General features: G+C 44.9%; 1 protein-coding gene across 1 annotated transcript in view; it reads right to left on the reverse strand.

Moving 5' to 3' along the window:
• The window catches only part of LOC147700838 (DBH-like monooxygenase protein 2), a 187,402-nt gene that overhangs the window by 135,278 nt on the left and 34,855 nt on the right, over window positions 1-17,269 (reverse strand). Inside the window, exons 4-5 of the mRNA XM_086928507.1 lie at window positions 7,582-7,665; window positions 1,377-1,541 (exon numbers count right to left, since the gene is read on the reverse strand). Coding sequence (XP_086784633.1) covers window positions 1,377-1,541; window positions 7,582-7,665 — 249 coding nt within the window. The remainder of the gene's footprint in view (window positions 1-1,376; window positions 1,542-7,581; window positions 7,666-17,269) is intronic.

Raw genomic sequence — 17,269 nt, forward strand, 5'->3', positions numbered from 1 at the left:
AAAATGCAGGGGGGAAATGCTTTTTGTGCTGCCCCTCTTTTCTTGGGTCCTGCTTTACGGATCACCTTGAAACTTTGAACATAGAAGCTACACCTAAAACAACACTGTTATTTAAAAAATTGTAAAGATTCATAAAGCAGCACCAAAGTTATTGGCAAAACAAAAAAACACGTTTCTTATGGAAACATGGTCCTAACTATAACTAAATATATATATGGATTAAAGACTGAGACTATTTTGGGATCTCCAAACTGGGTGAAGTTTGGGATACAAGCCATATGAAACCTATAGGGTCCTGTGGGACCACATCTGCAAAATAATTTTCTAGACACACATCCCCCCTCTTCTACCTTCTTTAGATAATGCAGACATGATAACGAGAATACAATGCTGATCTTTCAAGACATTAAAATATTTACAACTGTCCTTCATGTTACCGTGTTTCTATTTTCAGATACATGCCTTGTATACACTGTCTGTTGTATCCACTGAAAATTTCATAACAGATTTTTGAAGAAAAAATTAGTGGTCTCAATGAAAAGCTGAATGTGATCCAACCAGATTAACTGAAGCTTTCTTTATACTTTTTACTCTGTAAAGAATGGTTTCTTCAGCTTTCTGTATACGTTTTACTCTGCAAAGACTTATTTCTTCATCAATTGTGCTTTTGTTTTTTACACAGGTGTTTTCAACATCAGTGTAGGTAAGTCATCATTTAGAGCTATAAATGTCCTTGTGAAAGGCAAATTTACATTGGTTTATAGAACACCTAAAATAGAATACTAAGCCATGACTGTCAGCATATAGATTCTGTCCTGATTTATAGCGCAGATGCTGCTGTTTGTGCGAAGGTTTACCATCAGTCATTGTATTTTTTTCCTTTTATGTTGTCATGCTGTGACATTGACCTGACAATTGCACTCCAATGTTCCTTGTCCTTTTTTCCCTTTACCAGTGTCCCTCTTCTCCCCTTCTATACCCAGTGTCTAGCCCATTCAATCATTTCTGTGTCTAATGATTATTGTTATTTAAAATAGTTCCCAGTGGGGGGAGTGCTGTTCAGTGGGTGAGACAAAACAGGAAGCGAAAGATGAGAAAGGGGGCATGTTACAGTTGAGCAACAAACGCTACCAAAGAGGAGGTGAACTTTGATTAACAAGGGAAAAGATTGTGATGCAAAAAATAAAAAATGGTTCATCAAAATGGAAGTGATGGTTGAGAAACATGGAAAGATACCCTATAGCACCAACAATGCTAACACAGTCTAAGCTATAGCTGCCATAGAATCGCCTGATGGAATCCCTCCAGTACTCTATGGTCTTAGTAACTATGACCACAAGCTTTGTACAAGCCCAGTTGTTCATTCTTTGACTTACCTTACCACCAACAGCCCATCCAGCAATCACCTCTGTACAGCCATAAAAGTTTGGATTGTTATTACAAATTCCAGGTGCAATGTCGACGTTGGTGGAGTTTGGACAGCCATAGACCAGGATGTGCTGAACCAGATTTTTGTTGCTCTCTTGTATGATTGGATCAAACTGTGAAGGGGTCACAGAGCAGAAAATGAGTTATAGAAAGTACATGTTGTTTCTTGTGAGAAGAAAAGAAAAGATTCAGGTCAAATTTCTACTATTTAACATGGAAGTGCATTTAATCCAAGGAGACAGATATCCAAAGTGCTTAGGTCTTGAACATTAAAGCGCCTTTGAAATAAGAGTCTATATTTTTGTACATTAGGAGGTATCCTATTGTGCATAATGGAAGCCAGAGAGAAGAGCGCACTGGTACAAGAAAACACATTTCCACGATGACCAGAAATTAACACATTTGGCTCAAGTGTATGTGCTTGAGAGTCACCAGGATGCTTAGACGATGCACAATGAAGAGTGAAACACATATTGTAGGCATACAATGTATATGTACATTTTGTTAGTGAGATGATAAACAAATAAATATTCATTCAAACCTATCCGGTAATAACAATCTAGCAAAAACAGATTAGAATATGCATTAGAAAAAAAGACATTTAGTTATACTTACTATTAATCAGATTTTAAAATTTAACTAACAAAGGCTTTATTTACAAGGGGTCTACAAAGGCAGGACCCTTGTCAGGATTTCAGGATATTCACATGGGATAAATTCACATACATTTAACTTAAATGACATTCATTTACATAATCAGTCGTTGTCCCTACAATTTGAACATATCTAAAACCAATAGATTATGGTCTGACATTCAAAAATGTGTAAGTATCCATATTGCTTTGGTCATTAACTCTGGAGGGGTTCAGCCTTCACCTTTACTCTCCTTCTTTAAGAACTTAACAGTAGGGGTACTCAGAGCTCGCAGAGTTTCACTCCATGAAAGTCGGAGGAGTTACCCAAAAACTCTGCCAAATTCCACAAAGTTCTGCTAGTGAGCGGAGATACCGGCTCCAGAATGAGAGTCACCACACATTTGATGTACAAGACACATTTGATGTACAAGACAAGGACAGTGGCAGCAGAAATAAAACAATGTTAGGCAGGAATGCTCAATTGGGTGTTGTGAAGCCTTAAGCTCCCGCTCCACAAAAAACAGCCACCATAACGGTTCGATAAATTGTCAAAATCTGTAAATGAAATGCCAGACGTGTTGAAAGAAACAATGTCAAATGGATTCATCTACCTTTTCAGACAAACCCGTAATAGAGCACCAGGAGGACTCCTGAGCTGAACGCTCTGTGCCCCAGGCCAGTGCTGGACACCACAGAGGGCAGTGGGGGAAAGCAAATGAGCCCCTGAACAGGTGCTGGTGCTGGGGCTGGCGCCAATACGAAGCAGCCATGCACACGGCAAGCAACTGGCCACACAGGCACTTCACTGAGGGTGGTGATCTGACCTTCGAATGGCTGAAGGAATTGTGTGAAGGGATTGGCTGGAGAAGCTCCTCATATCTGCTTAACACTAGACCACCATCCACAGAGGCAATTTTGTGGATACGTAGCCTATCCAAATCTATAGGTGCCAGATAGGTGGTAGTAAGGGTGCTTGTAAAAATGTGTTCCGCTCGCAGAATTTGCGGATTTTCCGCGATTTCGCAATCCGCGAATCAGCAGGGACGAATTTTCAGCCAAGCACTTACAGGGTTACAGCAACAGGTGCAAAAGTTGAAGCTAACTTTTTGTATCCTTTTACAAAAGGGTTACAAAGAAATTAACTTCAACTTGGGCACCTGCTGCTGTAAGCCTGTAAGTGCTTCCTGGTGCCTCGTTGCCTACTTGCAACTATTCTCTGACCCTGCTCTGACCCTTGAAGCAGGGTCAGAGAATAGTCACAAGTAGGCAATGAGGCGCCTGTCACGAAAATTAAACATTAACAGAAAGCACTGACAGATATAAAAACAAGCATTTGCAATGCAATAGGTCTCGCATTAGGAAGGTTTGAGCTATTGGTCTTGTAAATTAAAACATTTTTTTATTTACGTGTTGGTTTTGAAAATAGCTACATTAATAGCTTTGTCATTTACAATGCCAATGGTTATTAACTTTTGCAAATGTGACACCTATAGCATTTGTAATGCAACATGTTTAGTATTTACGTGACTTAGCTGTATTGATATTACAAATTACAATGACATTTTTTTAAAATAATTAATACTTAAATAAAAGTGATTTTAATTTATAATGGCAATAGCGTACATTTTTGTGAATAACCTTTGTGAAGATTATGTTTAGTGTATTTTATTGTGGCAAAAATCCAAGAACAGATGTGGAATATTAACATCTTTTTGTGACATTTGTAATAAAGTTTGAAACATTGAGAGAACATATTTGAACCAGTTGTTGTTGAATGGTTGCGCAGATTGATTCTGTTGTGGAGCTTAGTGATGCTGTGGTGGTGCTGAGTGGTGCTGTGGTGATGCTGAGTGGTGCTGTGGTGGTGCTGAGTGATGCTGTGGTGGTGCTGAGTGATGCTGTGGGGGCGCTGAGTGGTGCTGTGGTGGTGTTGATTGGTGCTGTGGTGGTGCTGAGTGATAATGTGGTGGTGCTGAGTGATGCTGTAGTGGTGCTGAGTGATGCTGTGGTGGTGCTGAGTGGTGCTGTGTTGGTGCTGAGTGATAATGTGGTGGCACTGAGTGATGCTGTGGTAGCGCTTAGTGATGCTGTGGTGGCGCTAAGTGGTGCTGTGGTGGTGCTGAGTGATAATGTGGTGGTGCTGAGTGATAATGTGGTGGTGCTGAGTGATGCTGGGGTAGTGCTGTGTGATGATGTTGTGATGCAGAGGGCACAAAGACACAAAAAGCAGTCTAACAAAGGGCAGAACGACAGAAAAACAAGGGAAAAACGAGTATAACAGAGGGCAGAAGGGCACAAAAAACAGTCTAACGGGGCAGAAAGGCACAAAAACGAGTCTAACAGAGGGCAGAAGGGCACAAAAAACGAGTCTAACAGAGGGCAGAAGGGCAAAAAAACAAGGGAATAACAGAGGGCAGAAGGGCACAAAAATCGAGTCTAACAGGGGGCAGAATGTATCCCGCCCTGCGTGTTTGTCTACGAAGATGCCACCTTTTTGTGCAATACCTCGACTCAACTGGAGTACTTTCTACTGTCTAATCAGTAAGTGCTCCATCGTTGGTTAAATGTATAGGGGCAGATTTACAATAACTTGCGCATCCCCAGGGATGCACCAGTTATTGTGCGCCACTGCTCCGCCACCCATGGTGCGCAGGATTTACAATGTGGCACACCATGTGGCAAAAACGGCACATATGTGTCACGCATGAAATGAAGTTAATGAAATGAAATGAATGAAAATGAAATGAAAAGGAGTTTTATTGAGCACGACTGCTGCCCTGTGGCGTCCAAGCGCTTAGAGAGAGAAAAGGATAGTGCCTCGTGATACAACAGCTTAAGAGTTAGTCTTCTTTAATGAAAAGAAAAGTTTTGAGCTGATTGCGGAAGGATGACAGATTGGGATTACAACTTAAGTGTAGAGGGAGTGAGTTCCACAGCTTGGCGGCGTTGAAAGTAAAAGACCTGCCTCCCTCTCTTGATCCCCTAATCTGAAGAGCTACGTTCAGGAATGCATGGGTGGAGCGGAGTAGTTTACTGGGGTGGTAGAGGGAAAGCAGAGGGTGGTTAATCTTAGGGCCAGTTTTCCAGAAAGCTTGGTGGGAGATGCACATGGCTTTAAATTTGATTATCTCCCTAACAGGGAGCCAGTGCAAAGTCCTTATCCCAGATTCTACTGAAGCTCTACTTGGGAGCTGGAGCAGCGTGCATGCGGCACAATTTTGAGTCCGCTGGAGTTTTTGCAGAACATATTCAGGCGGCCCTAAGTACAAGGCATTGCTAAAATCTAGTCGGCATTGGATTAGGCCTTGTATTACAATTTGCTTAGCTTCAAAAGGTAGGAGCGGAAGGATTTTTTCCAGCGTCCTCATGATTCCGAAGCAGGTCGCAGATATTTTCGTTGCTAGGGTGTTGAGGGTCAAGGATTTAATCAGCCAGACCCAAAGACTTTTTATGTTGTCTTTCGGGGTGGGCGGTGTACCTATGCTGATGGGCCACAAGAGGTCGATGGTAGACAACGCTGGATGGCCAAGTAGCATCAGCTCGGTTTTGTCACCTTTGAGGTTGAGAGACGACGCAGTCATCCAGCTTTTGACCTCTCCCACGCACGTCGTCAGGTTGATCAGCTGGCTGCAACCATAGTGCATGAAGGGGCAGGATCACATGGGGAACCGGACTTTACTTGTTGTATCAAGGGTTCCAGTGTTTCTAGGTCTAGCAGGGGAAAATGATCTAAGGTTATTCGGGAGGAGTGATCAGATTCCGTGGAGAGATGGAATCCATTAGTAGGGGGCTCCAGAACTGTGGCTGCAAGTGAAAAATTATTTTTATTTATTTTCTCTGATAGAAAAAGTCCACTAGGTCATTGCAGCGGGAGAGTGGATTGTCATTAGGAACCATCGGTGGGGGAAGCTTGGTAAGACTTTTGACTATTTGGTAGATCTCTCTTGGTTTTAATCTGGCCATCATAATTTTATCACTGTAATAGGTAGATTGTGTATTTTTTACTTCCAATTTTTAGGCTCTAATAGCCTCCCTGTACATGACTTTGTCTACGGTGGCATATCCCAGGCGCCACTTCCTTTCAAGCTTCTTACAATGTCGCTTTTTCGCTCTGAGCTCCTCCGAGAACCATGGAGCTGTTTTTCGTGGCCTCTTTAGACTGATTTTTCTAGGGGAGAGTACAGAGTCAAGCGACTTCCGAATCCAATTATCGAATTCCCTATTATCTGATGAGGGATTCTGGTAAAATGAGGGTCTGGAGGCAGCCAAGGAACTAATCCACTGTTCTAGTGGGAGCCTGGACCAGTTTCTCATTTTTCGTGGAGTGGGGGTGCAATAAGCGGGCCTATGTATCGACCAGATGAGAGGAATTAAGAAATGGTAGGTCCATGGAAGATGAGTGATGGAGCCTGCCTTGAGGTCTACACAGTTGCTAAATACAGGGTCCAGCAAGTTCCCTTTGATGTGCATAAGGGGCTAGAACTAATTGGTCATGCTGACCTGCAGCCAAACTCGCTATCAGCTCTTTGACCATGTTAATTGAACTATTGTCAAAGTGAATGTTAAGGTCCCCCAGCAACGTAAAATTAGAGGGAGACGTAACTGAATTGCTACAAAAGAGAGTAGTGCAGTGTGGAATTGGTTAAATGGACCTGGAGGGTGATAAATGAGGATCCCTGAGAAGGAGTCGTTGGAAGAGAATTTAATGGAAAAAGACAGACTTTCACAGTCAGGAATGGTATCCAAGGTGCAGTGACACGAGTATTGAGCTTTGTAAATAATTGCAAGTCCCCCGCCTTTCCCATGAGCGCGGTCCCTGCGTGCAATTTGGTAGGCAGAGCCATCTGTGCTGTAAAAGTAGGACATGGCTGGAGCTGCGTCAAGCTTGCGATGCAGCTCCAGCAATGCTCTGGGGGGCCCTATCTCCCCAATACTGCATCCATTGGCCTAAAAGTGACTGAGTGAATTTTTGTAGATTTCACTCAGCCACTTTTAGAAAGTGTTCCTGCGCAGGAACGCCCTCCCCTGCGCCGGAATGCCTCCTGATGGCGCAGGGCTTTACAACGTGACACATCTCTCAGATGCGTCACGTTGTTAATACCCAGCACCATGTAGCATCTTTTGTGCTGCCGCTGCACCACAAAAGGTCTTGGTAGAGGGTGGGGGTGGTGAACCAGAGGGTGGCAGTGATGAACCAGAGGGTGACAGTGATGATCCAGAGGATGGTAGGGGTGAACCTGAGGATGACAGTGCTGAAACAGAGGGTGGCAGTGCTGAACCAGAGGGTGGCAGTGATGAACCAGATGGTGGCAGAGATGAACCAGAGGGTGGCAGTGGTGAACCAGAGGGTAGCATGGATGAACTAGAGGGTGGCAGTGGTGAACCAGAGAGTCGCAGTGGTGAACCAGCGGGTGGCAGTGCTGAACCAGAGGGTGACAGTGGTCAACCAGAGGGTGGTAGTGGTGGACTTGGTCTCATGAACAATGTACTATATTGAGGGAGGTATACAAAAACATACCTTATAGACATGATTTTTTTCAGACAGTTGTGGCAGCGGAATGTATGCACATCCGTAGGTGGTTGCATCAGGTGGTATAGGAAACTAAACATTGGAGAGAAAAAAGAATTATGTTAGAATTTCAGCAACCTTGGCTGACCATAATGGAGGTCATTAAAAGTGACTGTTATTAAAGAGCGAAGAGGAAATAGTGTCAAGACATAAATTCTATATGGCTTAACAGTGAGTATCCATTTGAGGGAATTACTTAGTGCAACCTTGTTTGGAAAAATGAGTGAAAACTCTGATGTAACTTAAAACACCTATCCAGGAATCTTCCATCTTGGTTAAGTTAAAGCCCTAAATCATATGCATTGAATTCCCAAGGGCCCAATGGACAATAGGTAGAGACTTAAAGCAGTTGGTGAGTCGTACACCTATTGCTTTGCCACCCAACCTACCTTTTGCACTGCAACACATGTGCATAACTATCACTGTGCAATATGACCATTCTATAGGATTTGATAAATTCAGCCTTATTAATATTATTGTGGCTGGCTTCCAGTTTTCAAATCCTACCGAAAGCCTATGGATGCAGAGATGGAGCCCCACAAGGGACAGCAAACCTTCAACCCTGCACTCTCAATCTCAAATTGTTATTTTTCTTAAGGAAGAAATTCAGTATTCAGAATAAAATTAGCATGCTGCAAGTGGACATCATGAGGACCTCTTTCTCCCTGTCTTCTCTCACCTGTGCCTGAAGCTGGTATTGACATAGTGGAAGCTGACTGCCTTAGTCGGCTTCCACTTTATGATTGACTGTGAGTAATGTTTAGTTTAGTTTAGTTTAAAGGAGTTTGTAGAGCGCTTGGTGACACCTCCCGGCGTGTCCCCGCGCTATGGAGAGAGAATGCAGCAGCAGAGGAAAAAAGAAAGAACCAGTTCACACAGCAAAGAGGCAAGTTTTCAGCTTCTTCCTGAATACAATTTCATTACTCTCCAACCTGATATCTAGAGGCAGGAGGTTCCATTGCTTGGCAGCTAAGGTGCGGAATGATCTGCCACCCATTTTAGCTTTTTTGGGGCAGGTAGTTTTGAGTAGACCCATTCCTTTGGATCTAAGAGATCTGTTAGGTTCATACACAGACACCAAATCAGACATATATGCCGGAGCTCTGTGATGAATTATTTTATGGCACCAGAGCATAGCTTTAAAAACAATCCTCTTACTGATCGGTAGCCAGTGGAGGGCTGCTAGAGAGGGACGTGAAGGAGCTCGGCGGGGAAGCCTTAGCACCAGGCGAGCTGCCGAGTTTTGTAGAACCTGTAGCTTTTTTATGTTTTTCACTGATGTCCCCATAAGTAGTACATTGCCGTAATCAATACGGGACGTTATTAGTGCCTGCATCATGGTACGCCTGGAGTTAATGGGTAACAGGTCGAGGGTGCAATATGACCATTCTATAGGATTTGATAAATTCAGCCTTATGAATATTATTGTGGCTGGCTTCCAGTTTTCAAATCCTACCGAAAGCCTATGGATACAGAGATGGAGCCCCACAAGGGACAGCAAACCTAATGTAATGTATTATATATTGATTGTGCAACTTCAACATTTAATACACTCAACAACCTGTCTTGGTTCCATTCAGGCTCATTTGAGAAAACCTTAGCTCAACCATGGGTATCTGTGGCTTCAAGCAGTCAGGCTGTCATAGGAACAAGTGCAAAGCATTTAGAAGTATTAACTCAGCCTAATGAAACACAAAAAGGAGCCCCGCAACCAATTCATAGAAACTGGCAATTGTTTAGAAATAGTTAGACACACAAACTAGCAAAATCCACTGAAGGGTTCTGGAGAAACAAATATTCAAACAATTCTTAAATCACACATTTTCACTCGAAAAAGTATTGACCACTACCACAGCTAGCTATAACTTTTAAAACATTTGGAAACTTTAAAAGAAATTGTGTTTGGGTACTCCAGCTTACTTTAGATGACCATCTTTGGCAGGGAGCAAGCTAAGGGGGCCTATAAGCCATATGTGGCAGTTTCCTCAAGGCCAAAGCTGTCTCCAATGCCGTTCCAGTCCTTAGTCACCAAACACCATGACTCAATAGAGTGGTCCTGATGCAAGGACTACAGGATGCTGAAAATGCTGAAGGATATTGAGGGTGCAGCACTGACAATGGGGTAGTTCTGGGGCTACTCCTTAGTCCATGGTCATGGTGGGATGTCTTTAGCCATAGGAGTCTAGGTCCTTGGAACTTGGGGTGAACTCCAGCTGAAAACCAATTACCACTGGTCTACTGGTCTACGGCCATAGCAAAACCACTGGTTCTCTTTTGATGAGGCTAATGTACTTCTTGGGCGACCAACCTGCACTCCAACTTTTCTCCTGGGTTCAGCAGAATCTGGTGTAACTTTTGAATGTCAGAATCCTTCTCCATGGCTGCACTTTGGTGGTCAGCAGCAGTCAAGTGATTGTGGATACTTTTCACCAAGGCATTCTTCTTCAGCTTTTGTAACCCTCTACATGGAACAGGAAGTCAGCAAACTGACTTTTGGTGTCACTTCTTCTGCTGGGGCTCGAGGACAACTATTCCTCAAACCAGCAGGGCACCACAGGTACTGTCCTTACTTTGCGGGGTCAAGGAAACAGCAGGGCAGTCCTTACTCAGTTCTCTATCCAGTTCAGATGTGAACCTGGGGCCGGGGTGCAATATTTCTGCCCATACTCTGCCTGCAATGGCTACTGGACAATGGACTACCAGGTCTCCTGGTGACAACTTCCTGCAAAGTGAGGCATCTAGTAAACCCAGAATGCTTTATATTACCCACTCCCAAGTTGGCAGAAACCTCTCTCAGTGTGTAAAGCTTGGTAGCCCATCCTAGACATGTGCCTACCTGAGGGAAACACTTCCAATGGCAGGCACCTAAATATTCCTTCCTGGGGTTTGTTCACACCTCTACCCAGGAGGGCAGCCGACTGCCTTATAGCTAAGCTTGGGCCCTAAATCGGTTCCGTTCGTGGAATTTGTGGATTTTTGGCGATTTCGAGGTCCGCGAATCCCGCAAATTTGTCCCAAAATTGGCAAATTCGCAAGCTGGTGGATATTTTTGCTTGGTCGCGCTTGAAAAATACATTATTGCGCGTGCGATGTTTACTTACTGTTATTCTGTGTTTGCCGAGTTGTTTTTCTCCCTGTTTGAGTGTGCTGCACCATTTTGGATCTTGCTGCGTTATTGCACGAGAGTTTTTGGACCGTGATTACGTCATCGCGGCCTGCCATCCTGAACAGCGAGAGTTTGACAACGCGAGTACCTCATAAGGGTCCGCGATCACGCATCGCAGGAGTAAACAATGCGGAGCACGTAGATGCGGCGCGCAGCTGACTTCCGGCGGGAGATTTGAATAGCTTGCTTTCCCGAAATCGCAAAAATTGCAATTATGCACAAGAAATCCACCGCGTGCTGCATAAACCTTCTGAAAATGATGATTTTGATCAGAATAACTCCTCAGATTGACAATTGGCTGCACTTTTGGTGCAAGGAGTCCATTTTGGGGGGGGGGTGGGAGGAAGGAAGTGCCCCAGAGTCTCCAAGTCCTGTTCCCGTCCAGCAGGCTCCACCCAGTGCTTTGTCAATGTCCTGGTCATTTTTGATTTGGATCTGGAGCTTGAAGGATTACTTTTTATGGCTGCTGCTGGATATTTGTATTTGAGGACTGTTTGGACTTTGGAGTTCGGATCACTTTTGGACTTGAGATTTCACAAGTAAGTTGGTGTTGTTTGTTTGGGGCATTGCAGTTGCTGCAACTACAGTTTTAAAACTATTTTCACAAATTAAAAAAAACGATATTTTGGGTTAATCATGGGTGCATGATACAACTGTTTCTGGGATTTTTTTTACTTAATTCTCATTTATGTCATGGAATTGTAGCTCTCTGTTATATGTTGATTTTTAATTTTAGGGTGCCTATAAAGCCTCACTAGCCAGTAGGCCCAGGGGTAGTGAGTGGTGCATGGACCAAGTCTTTCTGTGGGGTCTCTTGAATTTAGACATCATTGAGGGCATGGACGGCATTGGATTGGGGTGATTTGTGTGTGGTTTTAGACTTTTTGGGGTGTTGTTGGGGCCTGGCCATGTGGGTGGGGGCCATTTTGAGGACTGGTCTAGGCAGGGCCTTTCCATGTGGTGGCGGTCAAGGGGCCATTTTGAAGCCAGGCAGTGTGCTCAGGTCTGCACCCAGTTTGCCTTGCTTTCATCAATTATGCCCAGGGATAGTGCGTGGTGCATGGGCCAAGTCTTTCTGTGGGGTGTCTTGAAATTAAAGATTTGGCAGTAACACTGCTAATCATACCAGTGTGTTGGCCAGCACTCCTTTGTCAGACAAGGTGTCTTCAAAGAGCGTGATCAATTGTCTGCATGATGTAATCCGAAAAAAATCAAGGTATTCCAAACAGTTGTCTTTTATTTTTATCCAATTTGGTTAGTTCACTGTTACATCACAGTTTCAAAAAGTTTGCAAACTTAATCGATGTAATTCTGGTACATCTGTAATCTTGTCCAGAATAATATTATGGTCTATGTGGGTTCAATCCCAATGCATTTCGTGCCGCAGCACTTCATCAGGGGAAATACATTACATCTATGAATAAAGTAAAATAAATGCGTGTAAGACGATAAGGAAGTAGAAACATAACAGTCAACAGAACTACTCAAAAAATTAACATTTGCAGAGGGTAACTGAGCGTGTGCCATGAAGTGATCTTAGTATTGCGCGATCTCGATGTTCCAAAAGCTGTCATGGAATGTGATTGGCATGAACCTGAATGGTCCCGTGCGTAAAGCGAATCTGTGGCTTTAAAACCGTAACAACCCGAGTGAGTGGAAGTGATTAAACAAGAGTTCGAAGGTTCAAGTGAAAAATAAATAAAAGAGCAACCTGGTGCATCATGTTAACCGGAAATTAATATACTAAAAAGGAAAATGGGATTGCCAAGAGTTTAAAGGTGTGTAAACGAAGTATGTGAAGAAACGGCAAAAAGTCAAATCACCAGTTTAATCTAAGGTGATCGATGTGCGTGCTAATTCGTGCGCATTTCTCTTACCGGTAAACGGCGTCCAGCTATCAAATGCGGGATAGAAGTTGAAAAACTCCCCCACAATGGTACCGTGATTATAAAAATTGGTACTGCGCATGCGTGAAGTTCCGATCAGTGCATTACATCACCAACAGCTACAGCATAAATGAAAAATTTGCCAAAATAAAACGTGGTGCATTGAATGCGTAGGTAAAAGAATACAGACTGATGGGCTATGTACATGCACTATAGCGAAAAAAATAATAAACATGTACAAATAAGCGCCAGTGGAAAGTGTCAGGGGATAATAGAAAAGGTGCTGGCGGCGGCCATCTTGGAAAAGGTATATAGAGACGATACTAGTGGGAAAAACAGTAAGAAAAGGTGCTGAAAAAAGTTTGAGAACCAACTGAAGATGTAATATGCGAGTATATGAGAATACACAAGACTACTGTGTGTCTGTGGCATGGGAATAACACAAATCTATCCCATCTGTAAATATAAACAAATCCTTATGTAAACAAATCATTATGGGTGAATAATGTATGATTATGATACAAGAATTATTAAAGGAAGCAGCTGTATTCCATACAGTCATTTAACCCCCTGGGGTTACATGAGTCCAATTTCTTTATCCAGTACATTTCGCGTTGCAGTAATTTCTTCCTGTTGTCAACGCCTCGCAGGGGCAAAGTCTTTCTGTGGGGCGTCTTGAATTTAAACATCATTGGAGGCATGGATGGCATTGGATTGGGGTGATTTTTTTGTGTTTTTCGACTTTTTGGGGTGTTGTTGGGGCCTGGCCATATGTTTGGGGGCCATTTTGAGGCCTGGTCCATGCAGGGCCTGGCCATGTGGTGGGGGTCAAGGGGCCCTTTTGAAACCAGGCAGTGTGCTCAGGCCTGCACCCAGTTTGCCTTGCTTTCATCCATTATGCCCAGGGGTACTCAGAGGTGCATGGACCAAGTCTTTCTGTGGGGTGTCTTGAATTTAAACATCATTGAGGGCATGGATGCCATTGGATTGTGGTGATTTTTGTGTGTTTTTCGACTTTTTGGGGTGTTGTTGGGGCCTGGCCAAGTGGGTGGGGGGCCATTTTAAGGACTGGTACAGGCAGGGCCTGGCCATGTGGTGGGGGTCAAGGGGCCATTTTGAAACCAGGCAGTGTGCTCAGGCCTGCACCCAGTTTGCCTTTCTTTCAACCATTATGCCCAGGGGTACTCAGTGATGCATGGACCTAGTCTTTCTGTGGGGTGTCTTGAATTTAAACATCATTGAGGGCATGGATGTCATTGGATTGGGGTGATTTTTGTGTGTTTTTTTTTAACTTTTTGGGTGCTGTTGGGGCCTGGCCATGTGGGTTGGGGCCATTTTGAGGCCTAGTCCAGGCAGGGCCTAGCCATGTGGTGGGGGTCAAGGGGCCATTTTGAAGCCAGGCAGTGTGCTCAGGCCTGCACCAAGTTTGCCTTGCGTTCATCCATTATGCCCCGGGGTAATGAGTGGTGCTGCATGGGCCAAGTCTTTCTGTGGGGTGTCTTGAATTTAAACATTATTGAGGGCATGGATGGCATTGGATTGTGGTGATTTTTGTGTGTTTTTTTTACTTTTTGGGGTGGTGTTGGGGCCTGGCCATGTGGGCGGGGGCCATTTTGAGGCCTGGTCCAGGCAGGGCCGGGCCATGTAGCTGGGGGTCAAGGGCCCATTTTGGAGCCAGGCATCGTGATCAGGTCTGCACCGAGTTTGCCTTGCTTTCTTCCATTAGGCCCAGGGGTAGTGAGTGGTAAATGGACTAAGTCTTTCTGTGGGGTGTCTTGAATTTAAACATCATTGAGGGCATGGATGTCATTGGATTGGGGGGATTTTTGTGTGTTTTTTTTTACTTTTTGGGTGCTGTTGGGGCCTGGCCATGTGGGTTGGGGCCATTTTGAGGCCTATTCCAGGCAGGGCCTAGCAATGTGGTGGGGGTCAAGGGGCCATTTTGAAGCCAGGCAGTGTGCTCAGGCCTGCATCAAGTTTGCCTTGCGTTCATCCATTATGCCCAGGGGTGGTGAGTGGTGCTGCATGGGCCAAGTCTTTCTGTGGGGTGTCTTGAATTTAAACATTATTGAGGGCATGGATGGCATTGGATTGTGGTGATTTTTGTGTGTTTTTTTACTTTTTGGGGTGTAATTGGGGCCTGGCCATGTTGGTGTGGGCCATTTTGAGGACTTGTCCAGGCAGGGCCTGGCCATGTGGTGGGGGTAAAGGGGCCATATTGGAGCTAGGCAGTGTGCTCAGGCCTGCACCCAGTTTGCCGTGCTTTCATCCATTATGCCCAGGGGTAGTGAGTGGTGGTGCAAGGACCAAGTCTTTCTGTGGGGTGTCTTGAAATTAACACCTTGGCTGCTATGGGGTTTTCCCGCTGTGCAGTGGAAATTGACATTTTCCATTGTTCATGACAAGGTCAACTCGTCATAAGCACAGCACAGGTAACACCCATGACGAGCTGACCTTGTTAATAGCATGGAAGGGGTTAAACATCATTGAGGGCATGGATGGTATTGGATTGGGGTGATTTTTGTGTGTTTTACTACTTTTTGGGGTGGTGTTGGGGCCTGGCCTTGTGGGTGGGGCCCATTTTGAGGCCTGGTCCAGGCAGGGCCTGGCCATGTAGCTGGGGGTCAAGGGCCCATTTTGGAGCCAGCCAGTGTGCTCAGGCCTGCACCCAGTTTGCCTTGCTTTCTTCCATTAGGCCCAGGGGTAGTGAGTGGTGCATGGACCAAGTCTTTCTGTGGGGCATTTTGAATTTAAACATCATTGAGGGCATGGATGGCATTGGATTGTGGTGATTTGTTTGTGTGTTTTCACTTTTTGGGGTGTTCAACTGATGTTCCTCTGGCTGCCATTGCTTTTAGGTGCACAAGAGAACCACCAGTGCCAGGAAAAAGTCCTGCAGCGGAGTGTGTAGCACGTGTGGCCACAGACAAGACAACTCTGCAACTCGTGCAACTGCGGCCTGCTGTTCTGACATCTGAAGAAGATGGGCCCAAAGAAAGGTAGCCATAGCACCTCAGCCACAAAAGTTACCAGTGCCACTTCCAGTAAGAAGGAGCAGAAGAAGCAAGTGGCACCACCTACCAAGGAGACTGGTGGGCCCACCGACACCTTTTTTGGAAGAAAAAAAAAACGACGCCTGCAGCAGCAGCGGTGTCCGCCGGGGACCAAGCTGGAAGCAGTGCCTCTGCTTCATTGGGCTCAGTGCCACCATGCCAAGTTAGGTCCAAGACCATGAGTGCTGCTGAGGCAGCCACTTTAGTTTCTCAATCACCATCAACCAGTGATGTTGGCTCATCACAAGAAAGTACCATCCAATCAACGCCGGGTGTAACTCAGCTGACGAGTTTTCAACAACGACAGCCGCAACGACAACCACAGGTGCAACTAGTAAGTAGAGGTGCATGGAGAGGTGCAACTAGAGGTTCAGGGAGCGGCACAACTGCCAACAACGCTTGCTCCTTCAGAAGTAGGGGCACATCAGGAAATTGAGATTCAAGCGGCGGTATCATCCGAGAAAGCAACTCCTCCTGATGATGATCCATTGTCTTTCAGATCCCCAGCAAGAAAAAGGTCAAGGAGGGCTACTATTACTACAAGTTCTTCTTCTTCTATGAACTTGATCTTGATTGGAACCCACCAATGCAGTCTGAGAGTGAGGCACGCCATGAGCCGACAAAGGTAGCTAAGCCTAAAAGGAAGGTTCCTGCAAGGCTTCCACTTATGGGTGATGACGACGAACAAGAAGTGGTGTCTTCTGCCTTTGATGAACAGTCTGACGACGACCCAGTCATCACAGTCGTCACTCCAGCCCCAGCGGACATGCAGCAGACAGACATTTTCACCCTATCCTGAATGGCTGCCACCACCAACGCAGTTACCTACAACACCAACACAACCTACAGCTTCCATATTTTTTAGTCAGAAGGGCCGGCAGGGACCTCCATCCAGCTCGACCTCCATTACCTCAGTAGTGGTGCTGTAAGTGAACAACAGAGTCGAATTCAGCCACGCCCATCCTCCACTTCATCTGGCATTGGACCTGAAAGTAGCACCTCCACCACCAGCAGACATCTCCAGTCCCCAGTTTGGGACTTCTTTAGTGTTAGCAAAAAGGTGGAAAACATGGTTGTTTGTTCGATTTGTAAAATAGTAGTTAGTCGGGGTAAGCTTGGTACCAATTATGGTACCGGAGGCCAGAGAGGTAATCTCCAAAAACACCACACTATCCAGTGGGAGGAGCACCTAAAGAATATCCGGGAAGCCAAAAGTAGAACTGATCCAAATGTATCCATTCACATTGCATCTGATGCTGACGAGGGGCTGATTGTGCAGAGGGGAAATCAAGAACCGACTGACATTTTTTCTAGTACACCTAGTACCCCTGGCAGCAGCACACCCTCGACCCCTGCAACATGTATGAGGCACACTAGGACACCAATACGAAAAAGTACATCAATGAGCCTAACTGGTTTGAAGAAGTCTGCATCATTATCATCATGTAAAACGGTCCAGACCACCATTAGCAGAATATTTTGGTCGGAAGCGCCATTTGAAGGCAACCACCCAACGGCACGTCTGTATAATG

The sequence above is a fragment of the Lissotriton vulgaris genome, chromosome 7 (assembly GCF_964263255.1).
Source record: "Lissotriton vulgaris chromosome 7, aLisVul1.2, whole genome shotgun sequence".
Taxonomy (NCBI): domain Eukaryota; kingdom Metazoa; phylum Chordata; class Amphibia; order Caudata; family Salamandridae; genus Lissotriton; species Lissotriton vulgaris.